Below are 12,759 nucleotides of genomic sequence, written 5' to 3'. Positions count from 1 at the left end.
ATAAGGAAAAAATGACATGCGCCTCCAATCAGCCAGCTCAATCAATTGGACTTAAAGCTCATCTCCAAATATTGTTGCAACTAATAAATAAAATGAAATGGAAAGCACTGCACAGCATTTTCTAAAGTTTTTAATGCCCTATGATTTTACTCCTGGGTTGCTGGATCTTTAATTCCTGGAGACTCCAGGGTAATCCTGGAGAAGTTGGCAATTCTGCTCCTCCTACCTTCCTGTGTGGATAAACAAAGATGGCCGCCGAGCCTGGGACATGCTTCCTATCACGTGTCCGGGCGATCGGCGCTTCCCCTCATTTTTGTTCCGGTTTACAACACCAGACGCTTCCTTTATTTACAAGCCGGAGGCGGCCAGGGGAGAAAAACAACAAAAATTGGAACCACAACGATCGCTAAATTTAATTTAAAAGTGGCGGCGACTGTTTAGGAGGGGAGGGTGGTGAAGAGAATGTATATTTTTTAAAATACGTACATTTTGTTTCGGAAGGGAAAAGTGAGGCCGGGTGGATGCGAGGAGGCAGAGCCAGGCAGCGAGCGCAAGGCCCTACCTGAAAGCCAGGCCGCTGACCCGAGGCGGCCGGAGACTGCTGACCCGCTGGCCCGAGGCGGCCGGAGACTGCTGACCCGCTGGCCCGAGGCGGCTGGTCACCGCTGGCGGTTAGTGTGAGGCGGTTGACCGTTGACAGTTGGCGGTTGACAGTTGGTGTGAGGCGGTTGACCGGTGGCCAGAGGCGGGAGGCCGGCTGACCGGAGCCGAGTGACCGGTGGCTGGAGGAGAATGCGGCCCCGGGCCAGCGATGCTGGTGCCGCGTGAGATGGAGCCCCAGGCGCAGCCGCAGCTCGTCATCCGCATCAAGGTGCCGGACGGCCGGGACGTGGACTGGAGCATCCCGCCCGGCTCCCAGCTCCTCTTCAGGGATGTGCTGGTAAGGGTGGGATGGGGTTCGGCCTGATGGTGTGCTGGGGGGAAGCTGATGGGCTTCTGGTTTGTGTGTGGGCCTCAAAAAAAACAATACAAGGGGGCACTTGAAAAGTTTTTGGAGTGTACCCCCCATCAAGGGGACACTTGGTTACTGATAAATTAAAATAGTTGTGTGTGTGTGTCGGTCCTGATAGGCTGCTTGCTTTTTGGGGGCCCCAATGGGCTGCTGGTTTTTGGGGGGGCGGGGGCTGAAACGCTGCTGGCGTTGGGGGAGGAACCTGATCGGCTGCTGGCATTGGGGGAGGAACCTGATCGGCTGCTGGTTTTTGAGGGATTGGTCGGGCCCCAAACAGGCTGCTCCTTTCGGATGGCGGAGACATGCTCGGGAGGGTCACACACACCCACTTAGGGTTAACCCCAGGCCTCTTATTCTCATTTTCTTTTCCTCCATGGCTTTGACAATTTGTCAGATTACAACAACAATTTGTATTTATATAGCACCTTTAACATAGTAAAAAGTCTTGAGACACTTTACAGCAGCATAATCAGACAATAACATTGGCATCAAGCCAAATGCGGAGACATTAGGACATGAGACCACAAGCTTAGTCAAAAAGGTAGATTTTAAGAAGAATCTTAATGGAGAAGAGGGAGATAGAGAGCAATGTTCCCTCTGTGTGGTCCAATAACATTGAGAAAGCTGTGGGGGACCAGCAGAGAGGTGCGGAGCCACGCACCTTATAGCGAACGCTGGTAGAGAGGCGGAGAGGGTTAGGGAGGGCATTCCAGAAGTTGCGGTCTAGGCAGCTGAATGGTTGGGCGAACAAGGTCGGGGGATACACAAGATGCCAGAATTCGAGGAGTGCAGAAATCTCGGAGGGTTGCAGAGTTGGAGGATGTTACAGAGATGGGGAGGGCGCAAGACCATAGAGGGATTTGAACACAAGGTTGAGAATTTTAAAATTGGGGCTTTGGTTGACCGGGAGACAGTGCAGGTCAGCAAGCACAGGGGTGATGGGTTAACAGGACCTGGCACAAATTAAGATATGGGCAGCAGAGTTTTGGATGAGCTCAAGATTATGGAAGCTGGAAGAGGGCAGGCTGGTCAGGAGAGCATTGGAATAATCAATGTTTATGGCTGCTTGTTTTCGGGGGGCCTCGATGGACTGCTGATTTTTAGGGGGTTCTGACAGGCTGTTGATTGGGGGGGTGGGATGGGGGGAGCATTGGAATAATCAATTATGCTGATGTGAATCTGGGTTTCAGACAAGCCCAGGTTGATTTTGCTGTGATGTTGTTATCCTAACATTAAAAGCAGCTTTAGCAGAGAATACTTTTGGTCATGAAAGTTTGTAGAAATCAATTTTTTCATAGCAATATTTTTTAACACTTCTATGACATTGTCACGTAAACTGCACTGTTCTAATAAAAAATAATTTTTTTTATTTCCTTGTACCAGGCAGTATCCCAGTGAATCTGCGCCTCATCGTTATCTCTTGACTTTTTTATTCTATATTTCTTGAGATAAAATCTAGAATTCCCTTAGCTTTTTTTTACAGCCTTATCAACATGAGGTGCTGCCTTTAATGTCCTGTGAACCTGTGCCCCCAAATCCCTCTGCTTTTCCATAGCACCGAGCCTACTACCATTCAAAGTATAATTACTGCTGTAGTTATTTTATAAACCAAAGTGCATCACCTCACACTTAATTATATCTGCTAATTTTTGGCGCATTTCCCCATCTTTGTCAATGTACCTTTGTAATTTCCTTTGGTCTTCTAAAGAATTAACTATGCTTCCCATTTTGGCATTATCTGCAATTTTGCGTGGGAGATCATTACCATTTCCAACTATTCGGAAAAACTGCCCTTAACTCTTATGCTGTTTTCTTCCTTTTAACCAATTTCAATCCAGTTTTCTATCTCCCCCACTCACCCATAGTTCCATACCTCTTCATCTTCTGTAACAATCTTCTGTTTGATACTTGGCAAAGTCTTTGGAAAGACTTTAGTGTCAGCTGTGGCTCAGTGGGTAGCATGGAAACATAGAAAATAGGTGCAGGAGCAGGCCATTCGGCCCTTCGAGCCTGCACCACCATTCAGTAAGATCATGGCTGATCATTCACCTCAGTACCCCTTTCCTGACTTCTCTCCATACCCCTTGATCCCTTTAGTCGTAAGGGCCACATCTAACTCCCTCTTGAATATATCTAACGAACTGGCATCAACAACTCTCTGCAGTAGGGAATTTCACAGGTTAACAACTCTCTGAGTGAAGAAGTTTCTCCTCATCTCAGTCCTAAATGGGTTACCCCTTATCCTTAGACTATGTCCCCTGGTTCTGGACTTCCCCAACATCGGGAACATTCTTCCTGCATCTAACCTGTCCAGTTCCGTCAGAATTTTATATGTTTCTATGAGATCTCCTCTCATCCTTCTAAACTCCAGTGAATACAGACCCTGTCGATCCAGTCTCTCCTCATATGTCAATCCCGCCATCCCGGGAATCAGCCTGGTGAACCTTCGCTGCACTCCCTCAATAGCATGAACTTCCTTCCTCAGATTAGGTGACCAAAACTGAACACAATATTCCAGGTGAGGCCTCACTAAGGCCCTGTACAACTGCAGTAAGACCTCCCTGCTCCTATACTCAAATCCCCTGTACCTGCATGCCAACTTTCAATGACTGTTGTACCATGACACCCAGGTCTTGTTGTGCTTCCCCTTTTCCTAATCTACCGCCATTCAGATAATATTCTGCCTTCGTGTTTTTGCCCCCAAAGTGGATAACCTCACATTTATCCACATTATACTACATCTCTGCCATGCATTTGCCCACTCACCTAACCTGTCCAAGTCACCCTGCAGCCTCTTAGCTCACAGCTCACACCGCCACCCAGCTTAGTGTCATCTGCAAACTTGGAGATATTGCACTCAATTCCTTCATCTAAATCATTAATGTATAATCTATACTCTTGTCTCTGAGTAAGAAGATTGTGGGTTCAAGTCTCACTGCAGGGACTTGTGCAAATAATTCTAGGCTGACGCTCCCAGTGCAGTGCTGAGGGAATGCTGCACTGTCTGAAGTGCCGTCTTTCAGATGAGACGTTAAACCGAGGCCCCCTCTCGGGTGGACGTAAAAGATCCCATGCACTATTTGCATGTGCTGTTGGGGAGGATTTAAACTGATATGGCAGGGGGATGGGAACCAATGCAGGGAGACAGAGGGAAATAAAAAGGAGGCAAAAGCAAACGACAGAAAGGAGATGAGGAAAAGTGGAGGGCAGAGAAACCCAAGGCAAAGAACAAAAAGGGCCACTGTACAGCAAAATTCTAAAAGGACAAAGGGTGTTAAAAGAACAAGCCTGAAGGCTTTGTGTCTTAATGCAAGGAGTATCCGCAATAAAGTGGATGAATTAACTGTGCAAATAGATGTTAACAAATATGATGTGATTGGGATTACGGAGACGTGGCTCCAGGATGATCAGGGCTGGGAACTCAACATCCAGGGGTATTCAACATTCAGGAAAGATAGAATAAAAGGAAAAGGAGGTGGGGTAGCATTGCTGGTTAAGGAGCAAATTAAGGCAATAGTTCGGAAGGACATTAGCTTGGATGATGTGGAATCTATATGGGTAGAGCTGCAGAATACCAAAGGACAAAAAACGTTAGTGGGAGTTGTGTACAGACCTCCAAACAGTAGTAGTGATGTTGGGGAGGGCATCAAACATGAAATTAGGGGTGCGTGCAATAAAGGTGCAGCAGTTATAATGGGTGACTTTAATATGCACATAGATTGGGTTAACCAAACTGGAAGCAATACGGTGGAGGAGGATTTCCTGGAGTGCATAAGGGATGGTTTTTTAGACCAATATGTCGAGGAACCAACTAGGGGGGAGGCCATCTTAGACTGGGTGTTGTGTAATGAGAGAGGATTAATTAGCAATCTCGTTGTGCGAGGCCCCTTGGGGAAGAGTGACCATAATATGGTGGAATTCTGCATTAGGATGGAGAATGAAACAGTTAATTCAGAGACCATGGTCCAGAACTTAAAAAAAGGGTAACTTTGAAGGTATGAGGCGTGAATTGGCCAGGATAGATTGGCGAATGATACTGAAGGGGTTGACTGTAGATGGGCAATGGCAGACATTTAGAGACCGCATGGATGAACTACAACAATTGTACATTCCTGTCTGTTGTAAAAATAAAAAAGGGAAGGTGGCTCAACCGTGGCTATCAAGGGAAATCAGGGATAGCATTAAAGCCAAGGAAGTGGCATACAAATTGGCCAGAAATAGCAGAGAACCCGGGGACTGGGAGAAATTTAGAACTCAGCAGAGGAGGACAAAGGGTTTGATTAGGGCAGGGAAAATGGAGTACGAGAAGAAGCTTGCAGGGAACATTAAGACGGATTGCAAAAGTTTCTATAGATATGTAAAGAGAAAAAGGTTAGTAAAGACAAACGTAGGTCCCCTGCAGTCAGAATCAGGGGAAGTCATAACGGGGAGCAAAGAAATGGCGGACCAATTGAACAAGTACTTTGGTTCGGTATTCACTGAGGAGGACACAAACAACCTTCCGGATATAAAAGGGGTCGGAGGGTCTAGTAAGGAGGAGGAACTGAGGGAAATCCTTATTAGTCGGGAAATTGTGTTGGGGAAATTGATGGGATTGAAGGCCGATAAATCCCCAGGGCCTGATGGACTGCATCCCAGAGTACTTAAGGAGGTGGCCTTGGAAATAGTGGATGCATTGACAGTCATTTTCCAACATTCCATTGACTGGATCAGTTCCTATGGAGTGGAGGGTAGCCAATGTAACCCCACTTTTTAAAAAAAGGAGGGAGAGAGAAAACAGGGAATTACAGACCGGTCAGCCTGACATCGGTAGTGGGTAAAATGATGGAATCAATTATTAAGGATGTCATAGCAGTGCATTTGGAAAGAGGTAATATGATAGGTCCAAGTCAGCATGGATTTGTGAAAGGGAAATCATGCTTGATAAATCTTCTGGAATTTTTTTAAGAAGTTTCCAGTAGAGTGGACAAGGGAGAACCAGTTGATGTGGTATATTTGGACTTTCAGAAGGCTTTCGACAAGGTCCCACACAAGAGATTAATGTGCAAAGTTAAAACACATGGGATTGGGGGTAGTGTGCTGACATGGATTGAGAACTGGTTGTCAGACAGGAAGCAAAGAGTAGGAGTAAATGGGGACTTTTCAGAATGGCAGGCAGTGACTAGTGGGGTACCGCAAGGTTCTGTGCTGGGGCCCCAGCTGTTTACACTGTACATTAATGATTTAGACGAGGGGATTAAATGTAGTATCTCCAAATTTGCGGATGACACTAAGTTGGGTGGCAGTGTGAGCTGCAAGGAGGATTCTATGAGGCTGCAGAGCGACTTGGATAGGTTAGGTGAGTGGGCAAATGCATGGCAGATGAAGTATAATGTGGATAAATGTGAGGTTATCCACTTTGGTGGTAAAAACAGAGAGACAGACTATTATCTGAATGGTGACAGATTAGGAAAAGGGGAGGTGCAAAGAGACCTGGGTGTCATGGTACATCAGTCATTGAAGGTTGGCATGCAGGTACAGCAGGCGGTTAAGAAAGCAAATGGCATGTTGGCCTTCATATCGAGGGGATTTGAGTACAAGGGCAGGGAGGTGTTGCTACAATTGTACAGGGCCTTGGTGAGGCCACACCTGGAGTATTGTGTACAGTTTTGGTCTCCTAACCTGAGGAAGGACATTCTTGCTATTGAGGGAGTGCAGCGAAGGTTCACCAGACTGATTCCCGGGATGGCGGGACTGACCTATCAAGAAAGACTGGATCAACTGGGCTTGTATTCACTGGAGTTCAGAAGAATGAGAGGGGACCTCATAGAAACGTTTAAAATTCTGACGGGGTTAGACAGGTTAGATGCAGGAAGAATGTTCCCAATGTTGGGGAAGTCCAGAACCAGGGGACACAGTCTAAGGATAAGGGGAAGCCATTTAGGACCGAGATGAGGAGGAATTTCTTCACCTAGAGAGTGGTGAACCTGTGGAATTATCTACCACAGAAAGTTGTTGAGGCCAATTCACTAAATATATTCAAAAAGGAGTTAGATGAAGTCCTTACTACTAGGGGAATCAAGGGGTATGGTGAGAAAGCAGGAATGGGGTACTGAAGTTGCATGTTCAGCCATGAACTCATTGAATGGCGGTGCAGGCTAGAAGGGCCGAATGGCCTACTCCTGCACCTATTTTCTATGTTTCTATGTTTCTATTTCGAAAAAGTGCAGGGGAATTATCCACAGTGTCCTAGTCAATAGTTATCCCTCAATCAACATCACTAAAGCAGATTATCTGGTCATTATCACATTGCTGTTTGTGGGAGCTTTCTGTGCGCAAATTGGCTGCCACGTTTCCAACATTACAACAGTGACTACACTTCAAAAGTACTTCATTGGCTCTAAAGCGCTTTTGGACATTGGTGGTGGTGAAAGGCGCTATAGAAATGCAAATCTTCTTTTGAAATCTGTACTGGCTACTTCTAATTATTTTCACTTTATCTAGATACATGGTAATCGCATCCTTAATTAAAGTCTCTTAAGTTAACCCTACTACAGATGTTAACCTAACTGGCCTGTAATTACATGGATTTACCCTTGTCTCACTTTTTAAAAAGTGGGTGCTCTCCTGTTTTCTCGCACACATACACACTCAGTTGAGGCCTGAAATATAATTTCTGGGGCATCTGCAATTTCCTCCCTTCCCTCAGGATTCTAGGATGTTTGCCCCTATGGCCCTGGAGCTTTAGTTTCACTAACTTATTTAAACATTTCCTTTTATCCATCATAATATCGCTCATCTCGCTCTCAACTACTTCAGTTTCCTTCTCTTTAATAAAGCCCGATGCAAAGTACAAATGTCTCTGCCATTCTTTGACTGTCATCTACAAATTGACAATTTTTTCCTCGGGGGTCCCACCCTGTTTTTATCCATTTTCTTTTTACTGATATATTTGTAAAACACTTTGCTCCCTTTTTTGAAATGTTTTCCTCATATTCCCTCTTAGCTACCCTTATCCCACTTTTAACCTCTTATTTTCCCATATTCTCCTTTAGTTTTTTAAATAATTCTTATAGTTTTTATGGCCCTCTTCAATTTTAATTGGTACCGAACATTTTTATTTATCCAGGGCATCCTAAAACTACTAATAGTTTCCTTTTTTAATGGTATATGCTTATTCTGTATTTTTGTAATCTGTTTTCATATAAACAAAATCTCACTTTTGTCTATAGTCCTGTGTGCCAATTTCTCCTTCCAAACCACATCACTAAGCTCACTCCTCATCTTTGTGAAATCCTTCCTAATCCAATATGGTGTTCCAGTTTTTGGACTGACTTTTGTTCTTTTCGCAATGTATTGTACATGAGTACATGATCCCCTTTCGACATTTATGTTGAGAGACATGGAGACTGTTTTGATAAGTTGCCTGACATGATGACTATTGTTGGGTGGAAAGTTAAAATTGGGATTGTTGGCATTGGTATATTGGCATAGATTGGAATTTATATTGCATCCCTGCACAGTGGTGCAGAAGCCCAGTATTTTAGTCCACAGTGGTTTGTGGGTTCAAGTCTGTGATCATCCACATAATCCGCTGAGCTACTGTGTAGAGGTACTTCCCCACAGGGATCTTTATCCAGTCAACCCTTATGAAAAGCACACGTGTGTGGATGTTGGTAGGAGCGAATCAGGCTCAGCTATAATGCCTTTCACTATCAACAACTATCACCACCATGCGACTGTGGAGCTCCTAATCAGACCCTGGAGCACATCATTGAGCACTGCCCTCAGAGGGAACTCACAGGCAGCCTGCAAGATATCCATGCTGTTATACCGGAAGCTTTGGCCTGGATATCCGACTTGGATATTGACGTTTGATTTGCTTTGCTACTACCGTACGAAAGAAGAAGATTATCAACAACCTGATGAAACTAGATAGCTGGATCCACGCATGAAAAAATGGACACTTGGGTGAGGGACTAGAGGGTTGCTTGTACCTGTGGACTGCGCCAGCAATAATGACTGCATTCAGAACAGAAAAAGGGAAAGCAAATACATGCGTGTTTGTGGAAGCAGAAAGCTTCCCAAGTTGCAATGGATTCACTTGTCCATCAGATCTGTCACAAGCACTCCCAACTGTCAGTGATTTGTTGCTAATTGTCTTGGTCTTGGCCTGGTGGACTCTGTATCATGAAACTGTATGCTACCCACTGCTTCCCATATGGGACTCTGCTGTATGTTCCTGATTCAATTGGTTTGGTATGTTCTGTGAGGTGAGATGTAGAACAGATAACCAACTTGAAAAGATTGACATTTCTTGAGGCATTACTGATAAGCTGTCAGTTTTACTTTAGTGTAGAGTTTTGTTCAGTTATTCTCTTATCCTCGTGCTGCAAGGAATTACAGGGAAATCTAACCCATAAGAAGCTACAAGCAAGTCTTTAGAATTTTGAATTCATGCTGTACAATAGTACTGTCACGTGATTTGATCAGTAAAGCCTACTTTGAGCCATATGCAATGCCAAAAAGCATTGGAAATGGGACTTTAAAATTGGTACAATGCAATTATTTCCTGATAATCTTTTGCAGTTAAATTTGTTGTGACACAGGAGCTGAGGGTACATGAAGTGACACAATGCTATATACCTTAAGTACTTTCATCACGCTTAGTGCATTTGCCATATAAGAGTGTAAAGTCTGAATATTTAGGGAGAAAACTTGCAGACTATGTAGAAGTTTACAGAACCATAGAAATCTACAGCACAAAAGGAGGCTGTTTGGCCCATCATATAAATGTGGTCCTTTGCCAGAGGAACAGGAGGAGGCCATTCAGCTCTTTGGGCCTACTGCACCATTCAATGCGATCAAGGCTGATCTGCACCTCAACTCCATTTCTCCCACCGTTGCTCCATATCTCTTGATACCCTTTCCTAACAAAAATCTATCTATCTCCATCTTGACTGCTCCAATTGACCTGTTGAGAGGCAAGAGTTCCAAATTTCTACGACCCTTTTGTGTGGAAAAAGTGCTTCCTGATTTTGCTCCTGAAAGGTCGAACTGTAATTTTAAGATTGTCACCTTTATAACAGATAAAATAGTTTCAATGGGCCCAAGTTTCGAGCCGCGCCTAGAACGGCGCAGTCCCGACCTGGACGCCCGTTTTTTACGCCACAAAGTGCGCCTAAAAAAACCCTCCATATTCTCCACCTCCCTGCAGGTCCTCTGGCCCTTGGCGCAGCGCAGCAGGAGCTGTAGGGGGCGGAGCCAGGTCCCTGCGCTGAAAACAGTGCCGGGACCTCTGCACATGCACGCTACAGTGGGCACGCAAGTGCAGTAGCTCCAGGCGCCCGAATGTGTGGGAGGGGCCCGAAGTACGCAGCCCCTAGCCCTGGCCAAATGGCCTCACTGTGGCTGCGTGAATAAGGCTCTTCCCACGGCCAGCTCCTGCTTCCTCCCGACCCGACTCGACTCCCGCTTCCCGCCTCCGGACCGAACCCGACAACCCCCCCCCGGCCCCGGCCCCCGGACCACACCCGCTCCCCCCACCCCCCTCCCGCCTCTGGACTGGACCCGACACCCGCTCCCCCACCCCCCGGAGCGGACCCCGCCTCTGGACTGGATCCGACCTGACCTCCCTCCCTCCCGACCTGACCTCCCTCTCCCTCCCTCCCCCCGACCCGAACCGAACCGACCTCCCTCCCACCACCTCCCCGACCCGACCCGACCCAACGCCACCTACCTGTAAATCTGGTGCTGGGGACGGGCCCTGCCGAAGTCTCGGGCCCGGCCCGTTCAGCCTCCCTCCCCATTCTACTTCCCCCCCCCCCCCATCTCCTTCTCCCCCCCCCCATCTCCTTCTCCCCCCCCCCATCTCCTTCTCCCCCCCCCCATCTCCTTCTCCCCCCCCCCATCTCCTTCTCCCCCCCCCCATCTCCTTCTCCCCCCCCCATCTCCTTCTCCCCCCCCCATCTCCTTCTCCCCCCCCCATCTCCTTCTCCCCCCCCCATCTCCTTCTCCCCCCCCCCATCTCCTTCTCCCCCCCCCCATCTCCTTCTCCCCCCCCCCCCATCTCCTTCTCCCCCCCCCCCCATCTCCTTCTCCCCCCCCCCACCCATCTCCTTCTCCCCCCCCCCCACCCATCTCCTTCTCCCCCCCCCATCTCCTTCTCCCCCCCCCCATCTCCTTCTCCCCCCCCCATCTCCTTCTCCCCCCCCCATCTCCTTCTCACCCCCCCCCATCTCCTTCTCACCCCCCCCATCTCCTTCTCACCCCCCCCCATCTCCTTCTCACCCCCCCCCATCTCCTTCTCACCCCCCCCCATCTCCTTCTCACCCCCCCCCATCTCCTTCTCCCCCCCGCCCCATCTCCTTCTCCCCCCAGCCCCACTCCCTTCTCCCCCCAGCCCCATCTCCTTCTCCCCCCAGCCCCATCTCCTTTTCCCCCCAGCCCCATCTCCTTCTCCCCCCAGCCCCATCTCCTTCTCCCCCCCATCTCCTTCTCCCCCCCATCTCCTTCTCCCCCCCCCCCCATCTCCTTCTCCCCCCCCATCTCCTTCTCCCCCCCCATCTCCTTCTCCCCCCCCCCATCTCCTTCCTCCCCCTCTCCTTCTCCCCCCCCATCCCTCCCCCCCTTCTCCTTCTCCCCCCCCCATCTCCTTCTCCCCCCCCCATCTCCTTCTCCTCCCCCCCCCATCTCCTTCTCTCCCCCCCCCATCTCTCTCTCCCCCCCCATCTCCTTCTCCCCCCCCCATCTCTTCTCCCCCCCCCATCTCCTTCTCCCCCCCACCCCCCCCATCTCCTCTCCCCCCCCCCCATCTCCTTCTCCCCCCCCCCCCATCTCCTTCTCCCCCCCCCATCTCCTTCTCCCCCCCCCCACTCCTCTCCCCCCATCTCCTCTCCCCCCCCCATCTCCTTCTCCCCCCCCCATCTCCTTCTCCCCCCCCCATCTCCTTCTCCCCCCCCATCTCCTTCTCCCCCCCCATCTCCTTCTCCCCCCCCATCTCCTTCTCCCCCCCCCCCTCTCCTCCCCCATCTCCTTCTCCCCCCCATCTCCTTCTCCCCCCCCATCTCCTTCTCCCCCCCCCCATCTCCTTCTCCCCCCCCATCTCCTTCTCCCCCCCCATCTCCTTCTCCCCCCCCATCTCCTCTCCCCCCCATCTCCTTCTCCCCCCACTCTCTCCCATCTCCTTCCCCCCATCTCCTTCTCCCCCCCATCCCTTCTCCCCCCCCATCTCCTTCTCCCCCCCATCTCCTTTCTCCCCCCCCATCTCCTTCTCCCCCCCCCATCTCCTTCTCCCCCCCCATCTCCTTCCCCCCCATCTCCTTCTCCCCCCCCATCTCCTTCTCCCCCCCATCTCCTTCTCCCCCCCCCATCTCCTTCTCCCCCCCCATCTCCTTCTCCCCCCCCATCTCCTTCTCCCCCTCTCCTTCTCCCCCCCCATCTCCTTCTCCCCCCCCATCTCCTTCTCCCCCCCCATCTCCTTCTCCCCCCCATCTCCTTCTCCCCCCTCCCCCCCCATCTCCTTCTCCCCCCCCCATCTCCTTCTCCCCCCCCAGCCTCTCCCCCCCCCATCTCCTTCTCCCCCACCCCCATCTCCTTCTCCCCCCCCCCATCTCCTTCTCCCCCCCCCCCATCTCCTTCTCCCCCCCCCCATCTCCTTCTCCCCCCCCCCCCATCTCCTTCTCCCCCCCCCATCTCCTTCTCCCCCCCCCATCTCCTTCTCCCCCCCCCCCATCTCCTTCTCCCCCCCCCCCATCTCCTTCTCCCCC

General features: G+C 49.6%; 1 protein-coding gene across 8 annotated transcripts in view; it reads left to right on the top strand.

Moving 5' to 3' along the window:
* Window positions 1-327: 327 nt before the first annotated feature.
* Window positions 328-12,759, top strand: part of map2k5 (mitogen-activated protein kinase kinase 5) — a 246,290-nt gene continuing 233,858 nt past the window's right edge. For all 8 annotated transcript variants that reach the window (XM_070858527.1, XM_070858526.1, XM_070858525.1 and 5 more), the window contains exon 1: window positions 328-940. In XM_070858527.1, the coding sequence (XP_070714628.1) occupies window positions 812-940 (129 nt within the window). In that variant the 5' untranslated portion in view covers window positions 328-811. The remainder of the gene's footprint in view (window positions 941-12,759) is intronic.

This window comes from Pristiophorus japonicus, chromosome 17, assembly GCF_044704955.1.
Source record: "Pristiophorus japonicus isolate sPriJap1 chromosome 17, sPriJap1.hap1, whole genome shotgun sequence".
Classification (NCBI taxonomy): Eukaryota; Metazoa; Chordata; class Chondrichthyes; family Pristiophoridae; genus Pristiophorus; species Pristiophorus japonicus.
The sequence above is the reverse complement of the archived record's forward strand: the minus strand, read 5'-3'. Positions and strand labels throughout refer to the sequence as shown.